This window comes from Herpailurus yagouaroundi, unplaced genomic scaffold (assembly GCF_014898765.1).
Source record: "Herpailurus yagouaroundi ecotype Mexico unplaced genomic scaffold, PumYag 28, whole genome shotgun sequence".
Taxonomy (NCBI): Eukaryota; Metazoa; Chordata; class Mammalia; order Carnivora; family Felidae; genus Herpailurus; species Herpailurus yagouaroundi.
In genome coordinates, this window is record NW_024412376.1 from 64,856,121 (window position 1) to 64,881,793 (window position 25,673).

The following is a 25,673-nucleotide window of genomic DNA, read 5'->3' on the forward strand; positions in this document are numbered from 1 at the left end:
TTCAGATTCTGTGTCTCCCTCTCTCTCTGACCCTCCCCCGTTCATTCTCTGTCTCTCTCTGTCTCAAAAAATAAATAAACGTTAAAAAAAATTTTATAAAAAAAAGAAGCCTTCCTTGAGATTCTCTTTTCTGTTCCCATAGTATTTTATTCTTACCTGTCTTAGGTATTTATTGTTATTTGTTTGAAGTATATAATAATTTTTATGTAAACTTGTTTCTTCAAATTAGACTTTAAGCTCTTCATGGGCAGAGTCAATTTCTTAATTATCTTTGTATGTTTCCTCCAAGTACCTACCACATGGCTTTGCTCAATGTTTTTTGGGTGCCTAAATAAAATACATTTATGTGGAGAAAGTATAGAAGCATGTGCTTTGGAGGCAAACATACTTAGGTTTGAATCATGGCTCTGTGACTCACCAACTATTTGGCCTACCCGGATTATTTAACTCTCTGAGCTTCAGTTTTCTTTTTTGGGGGTCGGAAATAATAGCACTTTGTTGAGCTGTGATGATTAAAAGAAGATAAACCATGTGAGTCATTCTACAGTGCCAGGTACTGTTAAGTGTTTAAAATTAAATATCATCAGTTAAAATTAAATACTAGTGAAAATATCATGATTTTTAAAACATAATTGAAATCAATATAGTATGTAGGATTCACCTTTCTAGAAAAAAGAATTAGCATTTGTCTACAACTAGTAAATATAAACCATTGGTGTGTGTGAAAACCAAATAAAAAGACAGCATTTAATACATGAAAGGTGGTATATGTATTAATTAGGAAATTTGATTATGATAAGAAGGAACCAAATACAAGAAGACTTAACCAAATAAAAAGAATTTATTAGCTCATATAACTTAAAAGTCTAGTAGTAATCTGCCTCAGGCAGAACAGGATTCCTGGCTTACCTGATATCATCAAAACTGTCTCTTTCCATTGTTCAGCTCTGTTTTTGTCTTTTTTTTGGCTTTTCAAATAAGTGCCATGTGGCTACCAGCAATTCCATCCAGTTTTCTATCTTTTCATCTATCCTAGAGCCTCTCTTTCTGAATAGTTCCAAATAAAAGCCCCAGGATTGAGTGTCAGTGTAAAGCCATGAGGTTGGAATACACTGCTAAATGCTTCCTTCGAAAGTCCCACAAATGGGGATGAGGCCAGTGCCAGTGAGACTACAGTTGACCCTCAAGCAACACAGGTTTAAACTGCATGGGACCACTTATACATGGATTTTTTTTTAATATATATATAAATACAGTACAGTATGGTAGATGTATTTTCTCTAATGATTTTCTTAGTAACATTTTCTTTTTTCTTATTTTACTTTAAGAATACAGTATATAATACATATAACATACAAAATATGTGTTGATGGACTGTTTATATTATTGGTAAGTCTTCTGGTCAGCTAGTTAAGTTTTTGAGCCAAAAGTTCTGTGAGGATTTTTGAGTGTGCAGGGGTTCAGCACCTCAACCCCCACATTGTTCAAGGGTCAACTATATATGGATTGAGAAAGGTAAGAGAACAAAGAAATGGTTCTGTAAAGAAGATGAAGAGTCCTCTGTGCATAATAAGTGGCAATAAATGATGGGCATGGAAGAATGAAAGATATTACTCTTAGGTTTAATATCAGCTTTCTTTTGAGAACGAAGAATGTAGTCATGTTGTGATTTGTGTGATTACATCAAAGAAAATCATGTAAATAAGCAATTATAAATGCATTTTATATACATATGGGGTTAGTTGTTGGAAATTTTATTAGTGAAAGTAAAGAAAGATGCTTTAAGGAAGAACTTACAGGTAATTGTCATGTTTAAGAGGCATATATCTAACATCTTGTTTAGTTTCACAATTATGTTCAGAACTTGAATTTAATAATAAAAGTTTACACACTTAAATATGCTTTATATTAATAATGTGATATGTATATAAAGAGATCTAAAATCAAATGAATTTTAAAAACCAGCTCCTAGTCACAAAATATGTATTCACTGGACCTAATTACTATATTTTCTTCTAAAGCTGTTCTTTTAAAAATATATTAATTTTATAGGAAAGGAGAAGGAGTTTTTAAATCTGACAACATTTCTACTATATCAATCCTAAAAGATGTGCTCTCTAAAGAAGCTACAAAAAGGAAAATTAACCTCAACATATCGTATGGTAAAAAAAAAAAAAAAAAAAAAGAAAAAATGAATTATTTTGGAGGGGTATTTTTGTTAACAGTAACAATGTTTCTGATCAAAGTGACTTACCTAATTGTGTCTGGATCAACTTCTTCTAGAGATAAATGAAGTATCAGTCAAACACACTTTAAAGCTAATCCACCCAAAGCTGGAATACCAGTTGCTTTTGGCTAAGAAAGTGCAATTAATTGATGCTTTAAAAGTAAGTATGTATTTCGTGGATTCACAGTCATTGTTTTATTGTGATGGGATTTCTAACATTGTAAAGACTTTAAAGTTACACTGGATTGAATTTGGAACATTAAAGTGCTTCTGTTTTTAATTTTAAATAAGGAATTGCAGGTTCATGAAGGAAATACAAACTTTCTGATACCAGAATATCGCTGTATTCTAGAAGAGGCAGATCACCTACAGGAAGAATACAAAAAGCAACCTGCACATCTGGAAAGACTCTATGGTTAGTGAACTATTCTAGAAAACCTTGCCATATTCCTTTCCTACTGTTTACGAAGGATCATGTGAGAGAAAATGGGCAGAAAGATAAGCAAAGATTACAGCATTCATGAACCAGTGACAACTAGTTTATTGCATAAATTTTTTGTCAAATTAGTTTTCGTATTTAATATTTTTACTGGGTAGAATGAAAGTAAAAAAGTGAAATAGGTATAATGCAGTAAATTAATTTCTGTATATGAAGAAACCCGGTGTGAAGTGAATATAACCTATGAAGCATTAAAATGTAGGCTGTATTTCACACAAATAATTTTCAGGTTTTGTTGATACTATGAACTATACTATAAAATGCAGCATTTAGTATTTTTTTGGCAAAATGTAATAAATGATACATTGTGCTATAAATTTATAGTTCAAAACTCTTTTTGCTTTGGTGGTGACATGTTGGATGTTTCACAAATTGTCTTGAAAAACAGTGAGAGCAAGAGGGAGATGTGAAGGAAAGGACAGAAAGAGGAAGAATGGAACAGCTTAAGGAAAACTTCTTTTATTTTGCAATCTTTATGTAAGACCTATGTGTATAGCACACCTATTGATTTATAACATCTTTATTAATCAGGTGGGATATTTAATCCTTACAACAACTCTGCAAGATAGATGGTGTTATCTTCATTTTTTACATTTTCTGAAATTGAAATCTGAGACTAAAGAATTTGTTGTCACATTCGTAGTGGCAAAGCCTGCATTAGAACTTCCTCACCCCAAACTGCATGCTGTTTGTGCTATGCCAAATCTTTTAGAGTGAATTGGTATCATCTATCCACACTGATCTTAAGCCTGTCTAATGAATTTATTTTTTACCCTGGGACTTGCTCACAAACTATAACAATATCTAATATCTTAATATTTACAATATGGCAAACACATGAAGATGAGTGGTACAGAAAACCATCTCTTACCACCAGTTCCAAAATCCAGAAAGCTTTGAAAACTAAAGCTTGTTTCATAAATCATTTGGTAGCAAATTTGACTCGATCTGAATAATTTAATGACAAACCTTACTTAAACTGGCATGGGGTTATTTATAGTCATTTTTATTCCACTTAATGTGAATATTTATCTACATATTTTGTTGCAGAAACACTATTCTGTTTTGTTATCAGATGTTGCCACTTATTCCCCTTGGATATTATGCCATATATGGTATGTTCCTTTTATTATCTTTCTAAAATATAAAAAATTCTGAAACATGTCTTGGATAAATCCCAAGAATGGTCAATATATTGATGGAATGTTTTATTTCAAATACAGCTGTTAAAAACAGAATCTGTCTACACTATCTCAAAATGGCCAGCTTGGTGGGAAAAATAAACCACTTGTGATGTTATATATACCAAAAGCAATTCAGAACTGGCCAAGAGTTAATTATCTGAATTCAGTAGCTTTTAACCAATTGTTAAGAGGATTATTAGCCAAATGATTTATGTTTTGAAACTTGCCTTAAAGTACCCCCAAATAAGGGCACCCCAAATAAAGTACCCCAAATAAGACACTCAGGGGTTAAGCGTCTGACTCTTGATTTTGGCTCAGGTCACAATTTCACAGTTCATGAATTAGAGCCCCACTTCAGGCTCTGCACTGACAGCATGGAGCATGTTTGGGATTCTGTCTCTCCCTCTCTCTGCCCCTCCTCTACTTGCTTGATGGCTATCTCTCTCTCAAAATAAACTTTAAAAAGAAAATCCCCCAAATAAATATTGTTTATAGTATCAATCCCTTTAGCCTTGTATATTAAATAATACAATTATGAGTGCTTAGAGAATTTCAAGTAATAACTTACTTTCATTAAGTACTGTGTTAGAAATTAGTACTAATCAATGATAGGAAATTAACATTTTTCTTTATAGGCATGATCACCGATCTTTTCATAGATAAGTTCAAGTTCAAAGGCACCAATGTAAAAACCAAAGTACCTCTTTTACTGGAGATTCTGGACAGTTATGATCAAAATGCATTGATTGCTTTCTTTGAGGCTGCATGAAATATATAAACAAGGTAAAGTTCCAGAGTTGTCTTTTTAAACAAAGTATGTTAAAACAGAAATACAGGACATGCTAACTGTACACACTTTTATTTCAAATGATTTTTAATATCATCTAAAAATATTTAAGATGTGACTTCTTTTAGTAGTGCTTCTATTTTGAGAAATGGAGCTTTTTAAAAATAAAGGAATTTTTATTTTAAAACAAGTGGAATGATTATAAGGGACGTTAATGAATTTTTTGCAAGTGGATGTTTTAACTTTTAAATTGAGAAATATTTGGAAAATAAAAATCTATTCAAATATATAACAAGCTACACACATGTATAAATTGCTTTAAAGTTTTCAAAATGTATTTACATACATTACTTCATCTGATCTTCACAATACATATTATTTTGTCAGGTCTATAAGAAAACCAATTCTCTGTGAGGTTAAGTGATAAAGAGGACATGCTGTTATTTGTAAAACTGGGACCAGATTTCAAGTTATGTTGCCTGGCTTGTGTCCTGGTTACTGTATACGTTGTTAACTAGTGGAAGTAACTTACCAATTATTTTTTCTAGGAGTTGAGATTGATTTGCAACTGATTTCACTTTTGCTAGGTAATGTTTTTATGACCCATGCTCAGTTTGTGAAATGCTTGAGTTGCCCCAGTGCTATAAATAGTGGCCAGGGAAATGAGCAGAGCTTGCACAGATTGAAGGGATCTTAATTTGATGTCCTGTAACCAGTAGAGCTGTACAAATGTACTATATGTGAATAGTGCAGAAATAGTGATGGCTTCTTAGATTTTCCTGTACTAGGATCCACTGATTACCTTTTTATCATATATGGAGGGAAATATGACTTTAAGGTTACAGAATACAGAAGTTTTATTAATCTTAATTTACATTTTGTCATATTCAGGGAAATATTGTATTTAAAGGTTGTTTTAAAATGGCATAAAGATTATAATGGAGATAAGCTATTTGTTTTCAAGAAGGGCACATTCATGAATTTGTCAGAAAACAGTAATGCTTCTTAATCATATATCATTATATTTATTATATGCAAGCCTTGTATATTAAATTTGAAAATTTGTTAAAGTCACATATCACTGAGAGTTTTCTTTTAATAAGGTCATATTTTTATTATATTTAACCTTCATTTCTAAATGGAACAAATAATTATATCAAGGTCACTAGAATTTCACTGGTGCTTTTTGTTGGCTGCCACAGCTTGGCAAAATATTCATCAAAATCAGTGACTGTCTAGTTGAATTTCTTGTAGAACATTACTATTTTTTTATATATATGTTATATATATGATGTATCATATATATGTATCATATATGATGTATATATGTATATATGATGCGTATCATATATATATTATATAGATATCAACAGTTCAAAGTGGCACCTTACTTAATTGCATCTTCATTAGGTAAATTAAAAAGCATGACTGAAGAAACACCTAAATGGTAAGATATTATAGTCTACCACTTGAGTGTCAGTTATTACGTTAGCAGCGGGTAAATGATTTATGCTCATTATATAATCATGAGAGCCGTATGACATGTAGACATTACTCCCAATTAACAGATAAGAAAACTGAGGATCAGAGACATTAAATAACTGGTCCACGACTACCAGGCCAGTAAGTGGCTGGGTCCGATTTTGGACTTTGGGAAACCAGGCAGGCTAACTGAAGGTTCCACAGCTAACGACTGGGGTGGCTCACTAATAACTGCTTAAGTTTAACTCAGTTTATCCAAGAGGCAGCCCTAGCCCAGAGCCCAGGGATCACCTAGTGGCCCAGTTTAAAGTCACCAGAAACTCGGGACCCGCCTCTTCGCTCGGCGCAGGCGTTTTCCCTCCCGCCGCCGTTCGGCGTTTCTCCGCCTCTGTTCCGTGGCCTTCGCGGCCGCCTTCATTCGCCTGCGACTGTGTCGCCCAGAGTGACGTCACGGGCGTCGGCCCTTTCCATTGGCTCATTTCAATAGTCGCGGGATACTTGAACTGCATGAACAGCCGCCGCTCCGGCGGGCTGCTCGCGACATCTCGGGGGCGTCTTTAGCCCTCCACGCCCGGCAGTTCCTGCCTACGCCTTTCTCAACTTACTTGGAACTCCGTGATCTCAAGCGGGCAGGCTGGCCCGGGCTGCGGCGGATTGCTACGGCTGGAGCGTTTCTTGTTGGGGTCGGCGGGACGGAGTACACGCCGCTAGGCGCCCCAGGCTGATTCCGCCGCGACCCCGGGAGCAGTGATGTTGGGCAGCTCCGCGCCGGGGCCTGCGTCCCGCGAGGCGGGCTCGGCGCTGCTGGCATTGCAGCATACGGAGCTCCAAGAGGACCAGGAGAACATCAACCCTGAGAAGGTGGCGCCCACCCAGCAGCCCCGCACTCGTGCCGGGCTGGCCGTACTCAAGGCTGGGAATCCACGCGTTCCAGCACCGCAGCAGAGGCCCAAGACACGACGGGTAAAGAGATGAGCGGTATCTGCAGGAGGGTGGGCCGAGCGGGAGTTTTGCACGAGGTTTAGCAGGCCGAGGAGCGTGGCAAGAAAGCATCTTCCGAGCTTTTTTAAAGGGAGCCCTGGGTCTTGAGTCACCTTGATCCCTAGTTTTCTGGCGTGTGGGATGCCACTTAATAGCTTCTCCCCCATTGCTCTCTTCGCCAGCTGTTATGTTGCCTGTCTGCTGTTTATTGGGGATGTTTTTCTATAGATAATGGGGGTCAAACCAAACCCTAATCAAGTCCTACGTGTGTCCGCGCTTTTCTCGCCGCTTTAAACCCCAGGCCCTGCCCTAGTATCTGGACCTTCTTCCCCTCTCCAAATGGTTAAGATTACCTCAACTTTAAGAAAGGGTATAAAAAATACTTTGCTTTTAGTAAATTCCGCCATTTTGCCGCATTTGCTCGGTTGCTCCACCCTTGGGCGAAAGTAGTGAACCGACACTTCTTTGCCGGCTCTCCTAAACTTGTCATTTCTCAGCCTGCCCCTCCACCCATCTTGTGGCCTTGATTAGTTTTGTATCTTCCACTTAGTGTGACTCTTTTTTATAACTTATGTAGGAATGCCTGTAACGAATTTGAACATCCCTTTCTTCGGCCACTCAAAGTTTACCGCATGGACTTTGCCCCAGTTTAATTTTCTGAGTATTTGGGAGTAAAAAGCAGACACTGAGACCCATAAGGGGAAGAAACCAAAACTCCATTCAACAGGCTCAAAGCCAAATATTTATTTCTTTTTAGGTTGCACCTCTTAAGGATCTTCCTATAAATGATGAGCATGTCACTGTTCCTCCCTGGAAAGCAAACAGTAAACAGCCTGCATTTACCATTCATGTGGATGAAGCAGAAGAAGAGACTCAAAAGAGGCCAGCTGAACCTAAAAAAACGGAACATGAAAATGTCCTGGCTTTTAATTCAGCCATTACTTTATCTGGACCAAGAAAACCACTGGTACCTCTTGATTATCCAATGGATGGTAGTTTTGGTAAGTTTTAAAGAACATCTGTATCAAATCAATGTAATCGTAATTATTAAATACACTGGGGGAGCCTGGTTGGCTCACTGGATTGAACTTTTGACCCTTGATTTCGGCTCAGGCCATGATTCCAGGGTTGTGGCATCAAGTCCCACACCGGGCTCCCTGCTGAGCACGGAGCCTGCTTGAGATCCTTTCTCTCTGCCCCTCTCCCCGGGTCACTCCCGCACTCTAAAACAATAAATAATAATAATAATCTTTCTTTAAAAAACTAAAAAATAGGCTGCATTAATGCTATTTTGTACTTTAAGACATTTTACTTGATCCTTAGCACATTTATGAACTTGGTTTAATGTAACAAAATTTAGAAAGAGTGTGACTCATCTCAGATTTCACAGCTAATATGCTGACCTAGTGATCTATAAATCCTAATTGGGTATTCCTCCCTTCCCGTATACTGCCAGTCACATCAATTTAATTAGACCTGAAACACTTTAGTCTGACCCTGGAAATGTTTGCTTGCTTCCAGAGAATAGATTTCAGTTGTATTCATAAGACTCACTTTGTACATACCACTCAGTATTTGAAAAGGATGCAGCTTTCAATATTGTGATATCTAACATCTCTTACAGCTTTAAGGTAACATTTATTTTTGAGAGAGAGAGAGACAGCATGAGCAGGGAAGGGGCAGAGAAGGGGAGACTCCGAAGCAGCCTCAGGCTCTGAGCTGTCAGCACTGAGCCTGATGCAGGGCTTGAACGAATGGCGAGATCATAACCTGAACTGAAGTCGGATGCTTAACTAACTGACCCACCCAGGCACCTGTCTGTTATAGCTTTAAAATTTTGTTTCTGTAAATCCAGTCTGATACCAGAGAGGGACATTATTCTACTGTAAGTCCAGCATTGAACCATGGCTTTGCACTTAACCACAGAAAAATAAAAGTAGCTGCTATAAAGACAGCTCTGCCAACAGTTTATGCAACTTCTTTACCATAGGTCTGCTGAGTCACTGGGCAACTCATTAAGTTTAGTCTCTAGTTCTACTGTGAGAAGTGGTCTAGAAATTGCAGGAAAAGCCTTTGGAAATAAAGTAATGTTTGTATTTTTATTTAAAATTTGCCACAAATTTTAACCTCAAAGTGAACCCTGAAGTGAAAAGAATAATTAATGATATTCTTTGCCTTAAAAGATAATTTAAAGTTAGACATGAATTACTTGTTGATTGTAGTGTTAAATTGTTTGAATTGCTTGTAACAAACCTCATTTTCTCATTCATATACTCATAGAAGCACTGCTTAGTTATTGCCTAGATTGTACTTTGAATATGTAGACTTTGGGGTCTGCAAACTCTCAGGATAAATACTACATAATATCTCCAGACTTTTTTGGATTTTAACTCAGTCCTAACAGAATCACTGTGCCATCTGCTCTTATTTCTCATGCAATATGAATATTAACATAGTACTTGATCTTCAAACTCATTTTCCTTTTAGTGGCCTATTAGTATTTTTTCTTATTGATTAAAACCAAGTGGAGAGAGGTACTAAAACCACAGTGACTATTCTTTGTACTTTTTCATGAACAGCCCTTTTTAGTTGGATGAAATAAATGCTTTCATATGGGACTCCTTACAAGGGCAGTTTTGGCTATTAAATTAATTAGAAAATTAAACAATGAACTTAATCATACTTCTGTATTCTCCCAGAGTCACCACATACTATGGACATATCAATTGTATTAGATGATGAAAAGCCAATGAGTGTCAATGAAGTCCCAGACTACCATGAGGACATTCACACATACCTTAGGGAAATGGAGGTAACAGCTCTCTGAATCCAATTTTTATACGGTTTTACTCATTGTGGCAAAATGAAACTGAGAGGATGTTTTTAAGTTCCTTAACTGGTGGTGAATTAGTCTAATGTTATACTGATGTTTCTGGTATGTGGCATCTTTGTTAATGGTAGAATAATCTAATTGTAATTTTAACATTATACTAAGTAACTTTCTCAACAGGTTAAATGTAAGCCTAAAGTGGGTTACATGAAGAAACAGCCAGACATCACTAACAGTATGAGGGCTATCCTTGTGGACTGGTTAGTTGAAGTAGGAGAAGAATATAAACTACAGAATGAGACCCTGCATTTGGCTGTGAACTACATTGATAGGTTCCTTTCATCGATGTCTGTGTTGAGAGGAAAACTTCAGCTTGTGGGCACTGCTGCTATGCTGTTAGCCTCGTAAGTCCAACTTGGTTTGTTGGATTAAGTGATTGGTACCTTTCTGTGTAAGGAAGAGGTTGTGATTTTTAACACTGACATTTTAATATACACAAGGCAGAGTTGGAAACTACTTTAGGGGTAGCAGCATGAAACAGTGTGGAAACTAGTTGAGGATATTAATTTTCCCAGATCTAGATTCCAGGGTACCTTAAAGATGGAGACTGGCTACTTTTTAATACACTTGGACTAGATTACCAAATTTAAAAAAGTGTGGTTCCTTCCATCAAAAAGTGCTTTCTGGCATAAAATCATATCTTCTTAAGACATGGAAATTAAATTTAAAAACTAAAAATGTTTATTTTTCTAAGAATTTCCTAAATTTTCATTTACTTGAACTCTGGCATTGTTACCATCTTGGGAACTCTTAGGCCTCTTATTTGACTGCATTGGGACAGATATCCCATGAGTCCTGTATTGATTTGGGTCTTTCAGTTAGCATCTATCTAGTCTCTGCTGGTAATGGTCAAAATCAGTGGAAACAGGCAACTGGTGGAGTGTAGGTTTGGGACTCATTCCATGTATTCTGCTAAAGGGACTTCAGAATTAGATAAACAGCTTGCTTCTCTTTTGGAAAGACTGATTACTTAAAACTTCTTTCATTGTAGAAAGTTTGAAGAAATATACCCCCCAGAAGTAGCAGAGTTTGTGTACATTACAGATGATACCTATACCAAGAAACAAGTCCTGAGAATGGAGCATCTAGTTTTGAAAGTGCTTGCTTTTGACCTAGCTGCACCAACAGTAAATCAGTTTCTTACCCAATACTTTCTGCATCAGCAGTCTGCCAACTGCAAAGTTGAAAGTTTAGCAATGGTAAGTTCTTTTCATTTTGTTGAATGAAGATTCTTAGGTCAGTTTAATTACATAGCTTTGGTCAAGGGATTTAGTATTTAGGGGACAAATTAATGCTATAGTATAAAGAGAACCTACCATTGGTGAAAGGTAACATGAATTGGGAAAGTAACTAGGAGTAGTGGAATGAGGATTGAGTCTTGGGAAATGGTAGCCAGAAGAGTTTTAAAAATTATTAAAAGAGGAAAAAATACAGGATGAATGAAGATGGAGCAAAACACTAAGATAATGGATAAGGGCTGTGACAATTTTTTTTTTCCTATGGTTGCCATAGAGCCAGTCTTCAAAACAGGAAAATATTAGGACAGAAGGCAAGGATTTGAGGTTTGAATTCTAGAGCTCTTGTGATCATAAAGTATATTTACATTTTCATTGCAGTTTTTGGGAGAATTAAGTTTGATAGATGCTGACCCATACCTAAAGTATTTGCCATCAGTTATTGCTGCAGCAGCCTTTCATTTAGCACTCTACACAGTCACAGGACAAAGCTGGGTATGTATTTCGATGTCTTCACACTTCTGCCTTGCAACTTAAATATATGTCAGTTAAGTCAGATAATTGTCCTATACAAGAGATGGTGGACTAGAGGTACTAACCTGGAAAAACTTCAAAAACTCTGCACTGTTTAAAGTGTCTTACCTGTTTTAGTAATGTATGTTTGTTAGATAGAAAGCTTAGTTATTACTTGGATTTGAAAGGTGTGCTTAAAAGATCAGGCCATAGGACCTGCTGCTGGCAGGGAAAGTAGTAAAAATTGACCAAAGTCAGCATAAAAGATGGAATAATGACTTGAGAAAACTAGATTTCTTAGCTGGAGGTGTTAGCCCTGAAATTTAACAAAACTCCAGCTTAATGCCAACTACTAATTCATTGTGTTTGGTGTCTGTTCCTAAAAAAAACTCAGTGCTTCTCTACCCACTTGTCTGCAGCCTGAATCTTTAGTTCAAAAGACTGGATATACCTTGGAAAGTCTTAAGCCTTGCCTCATGGACCTTCACCAGACCTACCTCAGAGCACCACAGCACGCACAACAGTCAATAAGGGAAAAGTATAAAAGTTCAAAGTAAGAATTAACATGATACTAAAGAAGCTTGCTTTTCCAGGCTATTGCATGATTCTGGGACGCCTGACATTTTAACTTTATCAAAGGATTCACAAAACAGACACAGCCTCCCTAAGAAACTGTTCTCTTAGTAGGCCAGGTGTTCTGAGTATGCTGTAGTTACCCTTTCTGTCCTGCATTTGAGGGAAAAGAGGGGAGAGGAACGGGTATGCGTGCATGTTTTGTGGACCAGACAATGATTGTATAACCATTAACTCAATCAGCATACAAACAGCATTTTTGAGTTCCTAGTATATGTATCATTCCATGAGCCCCTTTACCCAATGAATATTTACAGTTTTTTTTTTTTTCCCTACTTCCAGGTATCATGGTGTTTCTCTCCTCAACCCACCAGAGACACTAAATGTGTAACAGTGAAAGACTGCCTTTGCTTTCTAAGATGTAAATCACTCCAAGTATATGGTGTACAGTTTTTTCTAAGGTTTTAATCTTTACAATCATTTCTGAATACAGAAGTTAGGGTCAAAGTACAAATTATGGTATCTATTACTTTTTAAATGGTTTTAATTTGTATATCTTTTGTACATGTAACTATCTGAGATATTTGGCTAATTTTAAGTGGTTTAAAGTATTAATGATGCCAGCTGTCAGCACAATAAGAATAAGAATAAATGGATTTAGAAAATTTGGTTTTGTAAGTCAAATTTGATTTGACTACGGTATCACTCAGAAAAATTAATTTCATATACTATAGAAGGGGACTGGGAAGGCTTCTCTTGTGTAGGAAAACGGATAAAAGTTTGAGCATCCATTTTCCTAAGCCACTGGATCAATTTGGTGACTTGCGCATAATCCAAGCATATCTGGAATAAATCTGTGCTTATTTATCTGTTGTGATGATCCTGAGAATCTTTCAGCTCTTTGTACACACTATGAAAATGCTTTTTCATTCCTCATCAACTTTTACACTTTACTGAAGTGACAGTTATTTAAAACCTGTTAAGTTGTCCAAAAGGTTTATTTTAAAGCATAATGTAAAAAACTATTATGGAATTGACTAGATTTTATAATGGATTTGTGAAGAGAAAAATACCCAAAGTTATTAGCACTGAATAAATATCCTTTTAATAGTTATATACACAAATATACAACTATGTGAGCTTCAATTAGCAGCTCTCTTCTTTTTTCTCTTTTTCACTGGCTTTTTACTTGGTGCTTTTTCTTGTTTTGCACTGATGGTTTGTGTTCTGTGAATAAAATAAATTAACAGTTTACTAACAGTATTAGCACTACAAGCTGATACCATGGGTGGTTTGCCACACTCATAATATTTTGCTCGTTAATTTTGGATTACCAAAATAGGAGGCCTTATTTTTTCCAAAATAGGAGGCGCCTTATTTCTTCCAGTAGAATATAGAACACTTGCCAACTATGAGAATAAAATGCAGTATTACTTTAAAAGTAATCCAGTTTTATAGAATTAGGTCCTAATGTTTTTAAATCTCAGTTTGAAGAAACCACAGAAAGAGCAGCTGGATTTCAAATTAAAAAGGGGGTGTCTGTTTATAGTAGGATAAGATGAGAATAAAACCAGAAAAGTCTTGAGTATGTGTATACACTTGAAATAAATCAGAAACTTGTTACCTTATTTTCTTTGGATTCTTGTCTGGTTCTAAAATGATCATTTCTTCTTCTTCACTGTCTGAGAGTACTATGGGGGCATCTTAAGAAAATGTTAAGAAAACAATATAAATAATCTCTTAGAAATTTTCCACATGGGTTTAGGTCAGCAGTTCTAACATTCTATTTCTGTACAAATATCCCAAACTACTCTGAGTGGAGGCTTACAGAACTACTTGGTTCTTTTCCTTAAGTAATTCCTTGGAGCTCTGAAAAATAACATTATTTCCTAAAAATTCTGTAATTACATGACAATTATATGTGTTCAATATAATTACATTTCATACATGTCATAATAGGAGAAAAAAACCTATATAACTTTCTATTAGAAACAACACTGGAAGGAAAATACCTAGAAGCAGAATTATTGGGTCAAAAGGCATACACATTCTAAAAGATATTTTGCCAAATTCTGCAAAAATACTGTTCTAATTTATACCCCAAGAAATGTATATGAAGAAGGCATCTTCCTAGTCACACTTGCCAATGGTGACATTTTTAATACTGCCTAATACAGTAGTCAGAAAACATCCCCTTTTGCCTTGAATTTATTTCCTTTGTTACTACTAGGGTTGCCTATGAAATAATGTTACTGGCCGTTTGTATTCTTTGACCAGTTTTTCTCCTAAGCCTTAGTTAATGAACGATATATATAAAATGTGAATTAACTGTTTTCCCAGTTGGCATACCAAGTCTTTGAGTTTTCAATTAGTTTCTCCTTGTGGAACACAAGGAGAAAGGCTTCAGAAAGGCTTTACCTGCTTTATCCTCCCAATTATCTTAGGTCCACTTTGATTATTCAGTTGAAAATACTATATTCTTCAAAGCAGCAACTGAATGTTTAGCACTAACCTTATTAATCTTAGAAAAATATTTCACAAATATATAAAGAGGCATATGCAAGGATGCCTACTGGAGCACTATAACAGAAAGTGTTAACATTTATCCATAAGGGAATGATTAGGCCAACCTAGTTATTGTCAAACCTACAATTCTATGCAGCATTTAAAAGTGTGGCTGATCTATATGCAATGACATGAAATTCTACCGATTCATTCAGTCCCTGCATTCAAGCAGCTTATATTGGTGTAAAAATATAGTAAATAAAAACCTAAGGGTCCCAATCAATGGGGATTTTTTTCCTTGTAAAAACCCTACCAGGCTCTTAGCAATGTTGATAGGCAATTTCATTCCTTGACAGTAGGCAGCTATGCATATTATATACGTAAACAGTATCCCCTTCACTATTTTTTCAGCCAGATTTAGTAAATGCACCCTTTAGTTCTCTGCCAGCCTACTTCCTACATCCAAACTTGTATGATTTGTTTTTACTACATTAAGAAAAAAAAAATTTCGCGATTATTATGGGCCAAGCAAGAAACTGGCTTTCCTAACAGTAAAAATAACCACAGGTTAAAAACAATTTTCTTCAGTTCTACAGTATTCCAGGTAATTCTAGAGTTTTGTATGTTCTAATACCGCTCTGATACAATAGCCATATACGGCTATTTAATTTTAACTAAAATTAAAATTTAAAATTCTTGTGTCACAAACCACAGTTCAAATGCTCAGTACCTGCATGTGGCTAGTGGCCATTATATTTATTGAACAGTGTACATATAGAACATTCCTAACATTACAGAAAGTTCTATTTGGAAAGTACTACTCTAACAGATGTTATGATATGGGCTTTTTATGTTTGAGTCTAGAAACTACAAAGGAAAAACAGCATGTAGTAATGAAATCTTTAAGAAAAGCCTCCCTTTAAAACTGGCTCAGATATACATACAAAAGAAAAAAATTATTAAAAATGCCACTACATACCAGAATACCACTACTCCACAAAGATAAGCACATTGTTTTAGAAAAGAACTGGAGTAATATAGTAGTTTAGCATCAACAGCTTAACTGAAATTTAAATCACAAAATATTTAGCCCCTTTAAAAAAAGAACTGCTAATACAAAAATAAGATCCCTACAATAGGAAGATTCACATGTATTACATAAAAGCCGTAAATAAAGTGTTACCTACCTTGACTTCCAATATTGGAGACTTCTCTAGTGTCCATTTTTATACTATCAAGAATGATAGCTTCATCACTGCCACCTTCATCATCCTCTTCCTTCTCAGAGTCTTCAAGATCACCCCAGGAGTTTTCTATTCCCTCTCCAATTTGGGCAGTTCCAGGAGTCCAAAGCACAGGTTTAGAAACACGTAACAAGTTAAGAAAACTTTACTGCTATTTGATGCAGTGTTAAAAAAGATGAGAATAAAGGTTTCAAAACTGAAGTGTTCCTCAAGTTTGTATGTAAAAATTTTACTAATAGCTACGCTACAGGATGGCTGACCAATAAAGAAAAAAAACATGTAACACAGATAAGATTTTATGGAAACAATGGTGAGAAACACCAAGACATACTGGCTTTTAACAGTTGTAGTAATAAATTTGGCAATTGGATGAATAAATAATTTCCAAGAACAATGTTTATAGTATATAAAATGCTTGACCATGCCATTGAGATTAAAGAACAATTTTCCAGGGGCACCTGGGTGACTCACTTAAGTGTCCGACTCTTCGGCTCAGGTCATGATCTTGGCTCAGGTCATAATCTTGGTTCATGAGTTCAAGCCCCATATAGGGGTCTGTGCTGACAGTGTGGAGCCTGCTTGGGATTCTCTCTCTCGCTCCTCATCTGCTTCCTCTGTCTCTCAAAATAAATGAAAAACATTTTCCAAAGGAAAATAAAATGGTGTGAACTCATTAAGATAGAAGATTTCTTGTTTTTGTAGGATAGCTAAAGAGGTGGATGTTACACCAAGGGCTTAATAGAACTAATCACTGTCTTGTATCTTAAATGCTTTCTCTAACAAAGCAGTGTTTCAGAAAACAAACTTCAGTATGCACACCTTCCCATATACCTAATGACGCCAAAAGTGATATGAATTCTGTTCCTGAAAAAACCACCCAATAAAGATACACTTCTGAAGGAGGTTCAGCTTCCGCAATAATTTCTTCTGCTTTCTCTTCCACATCAGAGGTATCAATAGGGGCCTTTTCCATTTTAAATGCTGTGATTCTTTGGCTTGCTATAGACTCTGCAAAGCCAAACTTGCCACCTTCTTTCCTGTGTGGGTGTTTTTTTTGTTTTTTTTTTGTATTTGGGGGTGAAGAGAAGTGAAAAGGGGGGAATGAGAGAGGGAAGAGAAAACAGGAAGGGAAAAGTTAACCATTTTATCCTTTTGATGGAGGAGAAAAATTAGAAAAAAGCTATTTGACTAACTTAACCTCACCAATTTATTATGCTTATCAAGAGAAATAAAAAAGTTACTATAATTACCATTTACTGAACCATGTGCCAGGCAAATGCTAAGTGCTTAAAAGTATATTGTTCTCGAATCTTCAAACCAGTTCTACCAAATAGGTATTAACCAAATAGGTATTACCTCCCATATTATAGAATACTGAAGTGATAAGTTATAGATCTTGCTTAATGTCACACAGTAGGAAACAGAGACGGTAACCAACCCCAGTTTGTGTTCCTTCTGTTAATTTGGGCTACTAGATTCTTTTTTCTGAAAAAAATGTTCATTTTTTTATAGAAAAATATTCTGTGGCTTCTCAATACAGATTATGTTTAAATTGGAATACAATATAACAGTTCCATCAACTTTCAAAAAATATTAAGTAGTATGTATATTCAAATTAGATTAACAAATAATGGACGATGGAGTGTGAAAATTACATGGTTACCCTTGTGCAAGAAAAGTCATTAATGGAAAAATCTATTAAAAATAATAGATTAGAACGTTTAGTTCTAAAAACATTAAACTTACCTAACTTTCTGGTCATTCTCCAAAGCCTTCTGTATTAGCTCTGTAATTTCCAATACTTTCACACCAGCTATTTTACTACATCTCAATACCTATTTATAAAAGTGAATTCTGTTATTTAAAGACACCAAACTACATAGCTTTCTCTAACAAAACTATGCATATGAGAACAGTTTTTCTACCTTTATAAGCCTGACCTTTTCAAATATGAAAATACAATGTAAACACAAATTAATGCAAAATGTGAGCATTGTTTTAAAATATCTGAAGGATTATCATATTAAGAAAACAGACCAAAAACTTCCCTGACAGTGTAAAAGATACCACTGAAAAGGCCACAGACATATATTATATACTCAGGGATGCACTAACTACCTTGCTGTGTGAGTGAGTGATCCACAAAGCACTAGTTCAAGTTATGGTTACAGTGTCCCCAGGGAAACTTCTATAAAGCAGAGATTCCAAGACCTCAGGGACCTAATGGATTAGAATCTCTGGAAATAGGGATCTGGTAATGGTCTTAATGGTAATAGAAACTAACATTTACAGCATACTTAAGAAATGTTACACAGTGCAATATATCCACATGTACTTACTACATTCTTTTTTAACAAGGTGTCGATATTCCCTATTTTACAGATAACGGAGCCAAGGCACAAAGATATTAAATCATTTGTAAAAGATCAGTTAGTATAAAGCAGAACTGGAATTCCAACTAAAGCAGCCTCTGCCCCACCTGTGCTATATGCTATATGTTGATCTATCTTCTAAAAGCCTCCATGTGAATCTGATATGTAGCTGTATTTGAGAACTACTGCTTATTGTACCCAACTTCTGAGAGTAAAACTATCTTTTTTACCTAATTTCTACTTTTTGGACACTTGTTTTTTGAATAGGGATATGAATCTCTTTCCTCACTGGAAGGAAAAAAATGTTCCTCTGCATAGAAGGGCTAGACTCTGTACAGCCATAAATGGAGCAGGAAGGAAGAAAGAAGGATCCCTTGCAGCCACCAGTCAAAGGAACATAATGATAATATTGAAACCAGATTCTAACATACCCTAGAATCAAACATTGAAAACATCCTTGATGAATTTTAGTTAAACAAGAAAAAGCTTCTAAAAAGAACTGTTCTTTTTTTTTTTTTTTTCAATTTTTAAGTCTATTTATTTTGAGAGAGAGAAAGAGATGGGAGAGTGGGGGAGGGACAAAGAGAGGAAGAGAGAATCCAAGCAGGCTCATGAACCACAAGACCATGACCTGAGCCGAAATCAAGAGTCGGATGCTTAACCGACTGAGCCACCCAGGTGCCCCAAGACCTATTAATAAAACATTAATCAAAGCACTAACTTGATCCTTCAGCAGCATTATCCCACCACTGGATTGGATAGTACAAATCTCTCGATGCTTGTTCATGGCAATCACCAGCAAGCCATCCATTACACGTTCTTCTCGTTCATTGGGATCCACCAATAAATATGTACTGAAATGAATGTTAAATAGACCTAAGCAAATCTGAGGCTGAATGCCTGTCAATTTTAAGATAATGAACATTTTTAAAAGATAGCATTAATAAAGTTTAACACAGTGAAGGTCTGAGCCCGTGGATTTGAGTCACTTTAATGAAATGAGATGAGAATTCTACTTTTTAATGGACAAAATGAATGGTAAGTGAGTATCAGTAACTATTAGAGTAAAACCACTTAAATTCATATTGGTTTTATTTAAATAATATATATTCTAAACCTAATGCTATCACTTTGATGAAATGACTTGTGGCTCATTAATAAAAACTTAGATAACATTAATTTGGTTAATTTTAAAGGCTCCCTGGTATCCTATACTCTGAAGTTTTTCCAGGTTCTGCTAATGTCTCTTTAAAAAAATACTATTGGGGTGCCTGGGTGGCGCAGTCGGTTAAGCGCCCGACTTCAGCCAGGTCACAATCTCGCGGTCCGTGAGTTCGAGCCCCACGTCAGGCTCCGGGCTGATGGCTCGGAGCCTGGAGCCTGTTTCCGATTCTGTGTCTCCCTCTCTCTCTGACCCTCCCCCGTTCATGCTCTGTCTCTCTCTGTCCCAAAAATAAAAAAAAAATTAAAAAAAAAAAACGTTAAAAAAATACTATTTCCTCACTGTGTAATGTTGGTCTCTAGTGACATGTGGCTATTGAGCCTTTGAAATGCAGCTAGTCCAAATTGAGATGTACATGAGTGAAAAATACTGGATTTCAAAGACTTAGTAGAGCTAAAGGAATGTAAAACATCTCACAAATAATTTTTAAGATATTATATATTAATATTTTCAATATAAGTAAAATATATATAAAAATTTTACCTGTTTCTTCTTTTTTTTAATGTTTATTTTTGAGAGAAAGACAGACTGAGTGCAAGTGGGGGGGCAGGTGGCAGGTGGAGAACTGAGAGGGAGACACAAAATCTGAAGCAGGCTCCAAGCTCTGAGTTGTCAGCACAGAGCCTGATGCAGGGCTCGAACTCACTAACGGCAAGATCACAACCTGAGCCAAAGTCGGACACTTAACCGACTAAGCTACCCAGGCAACCCTGTTTCCTTTTACTTTTAATGTGGCTACTGGAAAATTTAAAATTAGATATACAGCTCTTGTTGTATTTCTACTGGACAGTCTATTTTCCCACTAATGAAATTCTACACTACAATGAGTAAAAGTTGAAAGCTTTTCTCTAGTTTTATTCATAAAATTATTCAAATACCTTACTTATATCTCCCTTTGTTTCTGAAGAGATTTAAGGCTCAAGCTTTCATTTAAAGGTACCATTACATGGACCTACAACTCCAGTTTTTCTGTTGTAGGAAGAATTAGCAGTGAGTTGTGAAGAAACTACTAGAGAAATGAAGAAAACTAGATTTTTTTTCCCCCATTTGTGAACCATTCCCCCTATGACCTGCTGCTATAACCACTCCATCTAATATGCTCCTCTAACATGCTCCAAAGTCCTCTGTCTTCCCTTAATCCACAGAAATTCTCACCCCATTTTCCCTACTTACGGCCTAGCACACAACTCTCCTAACACCTGCGTCTCTAGCACCACCATCCTGCAGTAAATTTTTAAGTATCCTATGAAAAGTGTCAATTCTATTGAAAAGGCTCTTTGTCAACTAATGCCCTTACAAAGAAGAAAAAAAAAACCTACAAGGTGCTTTAATATTAGAGGAGGTATTTGTTCATTTGTCCATAGCACATTTGAACAGAACATAAAAGTCCTAGCTGCATTTATAATTTCAGTCCACGATAAGAATGAGACTTACCCTTGCTGGAAGAAAGCAAAACTGACACAAATGGGCATGTGGTGGATGCTCAGCGGTACAGGATCACGCTCTTCAGGTGTATACTGTTTGGACACAGAAGTTTAATAATTAGTCACTAAATGATAAACATATAAAAAATATCTGGCACATCAAATATTAAAATAAAAAATGAAATCCCTTTAATCCTCAGTACTTAAATAACTCTTTTACAATTATGTTTGACTTTGCCACTCGTTCCTTAAAACTTTATGCAAAAACAAAACAAAAAAAATTTATTGAGGTATAAATACCATAAAATCCACTCATTTTAAGTATATATCTATTCACTTTGTAGTAAACTTTACAGTTATGTAACATCACCACAGTCCAGTTTTTTAACCTCTCCATTACCTCCCAAATCTCCTTGAGCCTGTCTGCAGTCACTTCTCACTCCTATTCCCAGCCCCAAGCTTTCCATTTAGGTGGAATCAAGTAATTTTGTCTTTTACATCAGTTTCCTCTGAAGTTAGCATGTTTCATCCATCTTGTAGTACGTATCAACAGTCTGGTTCTTTTTACTGAATCGTATTCCACTGTACGGATACTGCATGGACACCGCATTTTGTTTTTAGACTTATCAGTGCATAAACATTTGGATTGTTTCTGATTTGGGGCTATTACGAATAATGCTACCATGAACATTCACATGAAAGTCTTTTACTAAAAACGTATTATCATTCCTCCTGAGTAGATTCCTAGGTATGGAATTGCTGGGCTGTATAGGTTGACACTTGTTTTTAAGAAACTGCCAATCTTTTCCAATGTGGCTGTTCCATTCTACTTTACCACCGGCAATAACTCTACAGTACTTTTTAATCTTTCTATTTTACTTTCTTATACCAATTCCCTTATCTCAGGGAACATGTCTCTATTGTTAAGAAACCTTTGTCTCTACTTCTAAATCTTTAAAGAGTCTCCTCTAGTCTAATGCGTAAAAGCAGCACATGAATGACTGCTCAGAAATTTAGGCATGTGATATTTACTTTCACAACTTCAAGACTCAAACCATCCACAGTGTACCTTTATCATTCCAGCATGAATTCATAGAAACTGAAGTTGACATATCGAGCAAAAAAGAGAAAGGCAACGGAAATAGTAAAAGTTAACAGTTTTCAAAATGTGGCCCTTACACTGGCAGCATTAGTATCACTTGGGACCTTTGTTAGAAGTACAAATTTGTAGATCCTACCCCTACCCTTTTCTGAGGGTAGAACTTAGCATATGTTTTAATAAGCCTTCCAGTTGTTTCTGAAGGACTTTGGCCAGAGTAACAATCACAAGTATCTCAGTGTGCTGAGAATCATGGGTTTTTTCACACACATGGTCCCTAAGCCAACTACTTCATCTAATGCTCAATCCCAAGAAAAAGTCATCTGGTTTTATTCTAGAAACGAAGATAGGGTGTGCTTTTATTGACACTTTAATACAAGAGATTTAAGAGATTTCAAGGACAATTTCGACCATATATCATTTGGGCCTTATCAATTTTAGGACATCCCTAATTACCATCTATAGTAACAATTCACTAATAAGTTGCCTGCATCTCAAGGATATTCATTCAATGACAGGAATAAGCCTAGCTCAAATCATGGAAGCTTACCAGTGTTACTTCATCTCCTTGGACAGAGACATCAGGTCTTCGGAAGTGACACAAGGCTACAATTGCAGCAATGCTGGCAGCATCAATAATATTCCCATCGTGATTTAATAAATGTAGGTCCACACGTATCTGCCAAACCTGAATGTGAATTTAAAACAAAAATAAATCCTAACTGATCACAACCAGTGGCTATATATAAGGAAAAGTAACATTGTGTGCAAATTTTTCTCTTGCTGTTAAAACATGCAGTTACTCCTCCTATCAATAAAAAAATACTTAAAAAATGTTAAGCCTAGCCAACGTCTGACGTACCAATTGTTCACTTTTCTGAGTCATCTGACAACAGTAAAATATATACTCTAAATAAATAGAACCACTATACAATTAAAACTAAGATTTCCCCACCCCCAAGCCTAAATGTTTTTACTGTGTCTCCTAACTTTAAAACCTCAAACTCTTAGGTTTTCTTGACAATATTTTAATGTTGTCGAAAATATTTAATATTTTAATAACACTACAAGTCATCCAAATAGGAAGAATCCTATTCAAAGATAGTCAAAAAGATAGTCAAAATACCCTAATCAAGAATAAAGTTCTAAAATCATTATGCAGCACAATTTATTGAGAGTATTATTTCCAGTGTCCGCCTACCACTGCCCCCCTATGTAACCCTTTATGTCAATAAACCTATACAAAAGGATTTAATCTGTTCTTCAGTTCTTCATTCATGAAAAAGGAACACATTACCTGCTTCTATCAAGTCACTTAAAGAACATAAGAAAATAAATCAGAATATATGAAAAACCACAAGTTCTTTGAATAAGACATTTTTACACACAACCAAGTTGATGCTTTCATCAATGTTTATTGTCCCTTCAGAGAGACGATATGAAGTTCTATGGGTAGCACTCAGGGACATTTGAAGTGAAGTGAATCAGTATAAAACTAAATTAACAGAAGCTGAGAATAAGAGTACAGATATTAGGAATCCATGAAGCAACAATACTCAACTAAGATTAATAATTTTGGGCATATTCCCCACCTTTTCACCAGCAACAACACAGAGAGATTCAGTGTCTATACACTTCGAATTTCTTAGACATCTTTCCAAGAGTCTATTCAACTTCACCAAGAGATCTGACTGCCTATGAAAATAGGAATGGGATAAAGTCATGAAATATAACACCAGGTATTAAAACAATAGCTTGCTGTTAGGTTCTCATCTGGCTAAAGCAGCTTTAAAAGAAGATTTAAATACCTGCCAGGTTCAAAAGCTGGGGCAGCCATCTGAGAGAGTTCAAGGTTAAAAAAAAGAATACCTTCTGTTGCCCTATTGAGTTTTGGAGAAACAAGTTCACAGGAAACCTGTCCAAGAACTCTGCAAAGATAAAGTACAAATCTGTTAACTAAATATATCTCCTTTCCAATTAACAATAAAACCTAAAACAGATATCAATTAAGTTTAAATCTTACTCTGAGTGATAACATACTCAGTATGTTATTAGAAGTTGAAATTATGTATAAAGTATAATAGAGTATACACAGAAATAAACATATTGGCATACCCCCCAAAATAACAAGAAAAAACATCTTATTACAATATATATATATACACTTTATTTTTTTGATCAATGATCTTTACTTCTCTTTTCTAAAACAAATATCTGTTGAACAAGATGGCATGAAAACTTGAGATTTCTTAGTTTTCATATGGCATTATCTGGCTAACATCTGACCAATATCCTCACAGCTTCCAAACGAGTATTAAAAACCTAATTCTCGTGTCAGGAAAATGAGAAAAGTAGGACTACAAACTCAGGGTAATTACTGCTGGCTGTATATATGACTTGAAAAGATCAGAAAACCATGTGACACTCATGTGACAAAAAATATGACTGGGGTGCCTGGGTGGCTCAGTTGTTAAGTGTCCGACTTCAGCTCAGGTCATGATCTCACAGTTCCTGAGTCCAGCCCCGTATAGGGCTTTGTGCTGACAGCTCAGAGCCTGGAACCTGCTTCTGATTCTCTCCCCCTCTCTGCCCCTCCCCCGCTCACATTCTGTCTCTCTGTCTCTCAAAATTGAAAAACATTAAAAAAAATTTTTTTAAATATATGATTAAAAATTTAAATGTAACTATAAAACCCAAAAACTCTTGCATTAAAGAAAATATATTTATCTTGGCAACGAAACAAAGAAGTCTGTCCACACTTCTTAGCTGCTTTGTAAACAACAAACAATAAGGTTCTTTTGAACTTCTCCCTATTGGCGCTTTTAAATAATTTGAATCCTTTGTTACCTTGTTTTCCCAAGTTCCACAATACAGCATCCATAATCTGTTCCAAACGTGATCTTGATGTTCCTATAATCATAGGTTTGTCTGCCATCCAGCCGCTGTAAGCACAACATTCATTCGTTTATTATTTCAACAAATATTTACTGAGCAGCTACTTTATGCCACGGCCTAACATTTGGGAGAAACGTGGGATACTAACCACTCCCCATAGGAGAGTGGAAACTACGTGCCCCGGCACTAATAGTCGCTGGGGTAACTCCAGCCTTCAACTGAACTGGAGGGGGCGGGGAGAGCCTTAGGGATTGGGGGAACGCACCGGCGGTTCATTCCAGGGGCTCCCTGGGCCTGCGAAGGCCAGCTCTGCGCGTCTAAGCCGGAAGGCTAGGAGCGGCCGGGCGACCAGAGCATCCACGCACCGCGAAGTTCCCCGGGGCCATTTACCTTCTTCTCTTCGATGGCGCGGAGTAGGAAACGGCGCTCGCAGTTTGAAAGTGGCGTCTCCTTCATGCTGTAGGAGCACAGGCCACACTAGCACCGGAATCCGCAGGGAAAAGTGAACTTGGTCCCCTTCACGCGTCTCGGCTCGCTCGGA

The 25,673-nt window shown here is 36.2% G+C and overlaps 3 protein-coding genes and 1 long non-coding RNA gene across 6 annotated transcripts in view; 2 read left to right on the forward strand and 2 right to left on the reverse strand.

Moving 5' to 3' along the window:
- Positions 1-5,773, forward strand: part of BBS7 (Bardet-Biedl syndrome 7) — a 37,246-nt gene extending 31,473 nt beyond the window's left edge. For both annotated transcript variants that reach the window (XM_040474656.1, XM_040474655.1), the window contains 4 exons: positions 2,053-2,162; positions 2,284-2,387; positions 2,519-2,642; positions 4,546-5,773. In XM_040474656.1, coding sequence (XP_040330590.1) covers positions 2,053-2,162; positions 2,284-2,387; positions 2,519-2,642; positions 4,546-4,679 — 472 coding nt within the window. In that variant the 3' untranslated portion in view covers positions 4,680-5,773. The remainder of the gene's footprint in view (positions 1-2,052; positions 2,163-2,283; positions 2,388-2,518; positions 2,643-4,545) is intronic.
- Positions 437-6,594, reverse strand: LOC121030338 (uncharacterized). Its single transcript, XR_005790171.1, has 3 exons — positions 6,471-6,594; positions 4,612-4,671; positions 437-503 (listed from the first exon to the last, which is right to left on the reverse strand). It is a non-coding gene; the product is annotated as an uncharacterized LOC121030338 (long non-coding RNA).
- CCNA2 (cyclin A2) lies at positions 6,582-13,999 on the forward strand. The gene is made up of 8 exons (XM_040474664.1): positions 6,582-7,142; positions 7,918-8,161; positions 9,860-9,972; positions 10,171-10,394; positions 11,042-11,249; positions 11,667-11,780; positions 12,218-12,351; positions 12,714-13,999. The coding sequence occupies exons 1-8, from the start codon at positions 6,930-6,932 to the stop codon at positions 12,760-12,762; spliced, it is 1,299 nt and encodes a 432-aa protein (XP_040330598.1). The 5' UTR covers positions 6,582-6,929; the 3' UTR covers positions 12,763-13,999.
- Positions 7,876-25,673, reverse strand: EXOSC9 (exosome component 9). Of its 2 annotated transcripts, none has more exons than XM_040474660.1 (12): positions 25,523-25,673; positions 25,085-25,179; positions 24,046-24,165; positions 23,830-23,932; positions 22,788-22,925; positions 21,149-21,231; positions 19,214-19,346; positions 17,867-17,955; positions 17,011-17,157; positions 16,064-16,245; positions 13,996-14,074; positions 7,876-7,970 (listed from the first exon to the last, which is right to left on the reverse strand). In XM_040474660.1, exons 1-12 carry the CDS (start codon positions 25,586-25,588, stop codon positions 7,958-7,960), a joined length of 1,248 nt encoding a protein of 415 aa, XP_040330594.1. In that variant the 5' UTR covers positions 25,589-25,673; the 3' UTR covers positions 7,876-7,957. The 2 variants fall into 2 exon arrangements, with proteins under 2 accessions (XP_040330594.1, XP_040330592.1); XM_040474658.1 differs by lacking the exon at positions 7,876-7,970 and adding an exon at positions 13,451-13,598.

Bases quoted from the DNA above. Each gene is read 5' to 3' on its own strand.
- CCNA2 (XM_040474664.1), top strand. From the start codon at position 6,930: ATGTTGGGCAGCTCCGCGCCGGGGCCTGCGTCCCGCGAGGCGGGCTCG. The intron at 7,143-7,917 runs GTAAAGAGATGA...ATTTCTTTTTAG, and splicing joins AGAGGCCCAAGACACGACGG to GTTGCACCTCTTAAGGATCT. The intron at 11,250-11,666 runs GTAAGTTCTTTT...TTTTCATTGCAG, and splicing joins AAGTTGAAAGTTTAGCAATG to TTTTTGGGAGAATTAAGTTT.
- EXOSC9 (XM_040474658.1), bottom strand. From the start codon at position 25,588: ATGAAGGAGACGCCACTTTCAAACTGCGAGCGCCGTTTCCTACTCCGC. The intron at 19,347-21,148 runs GTAAGTCTCATT...CATTCATTTCAG, and splicing joins TTTGCTTTCTTCCAGCAAGG to TACATATTTATTGGTGGATC. The intron at 13,599-13,995 runs GTAACAAGTTTC...TTTTATTCACAG, and splicing joins AAGAATCCAAAGAAAATAAG to AACACAAACCATCAGTGCAA.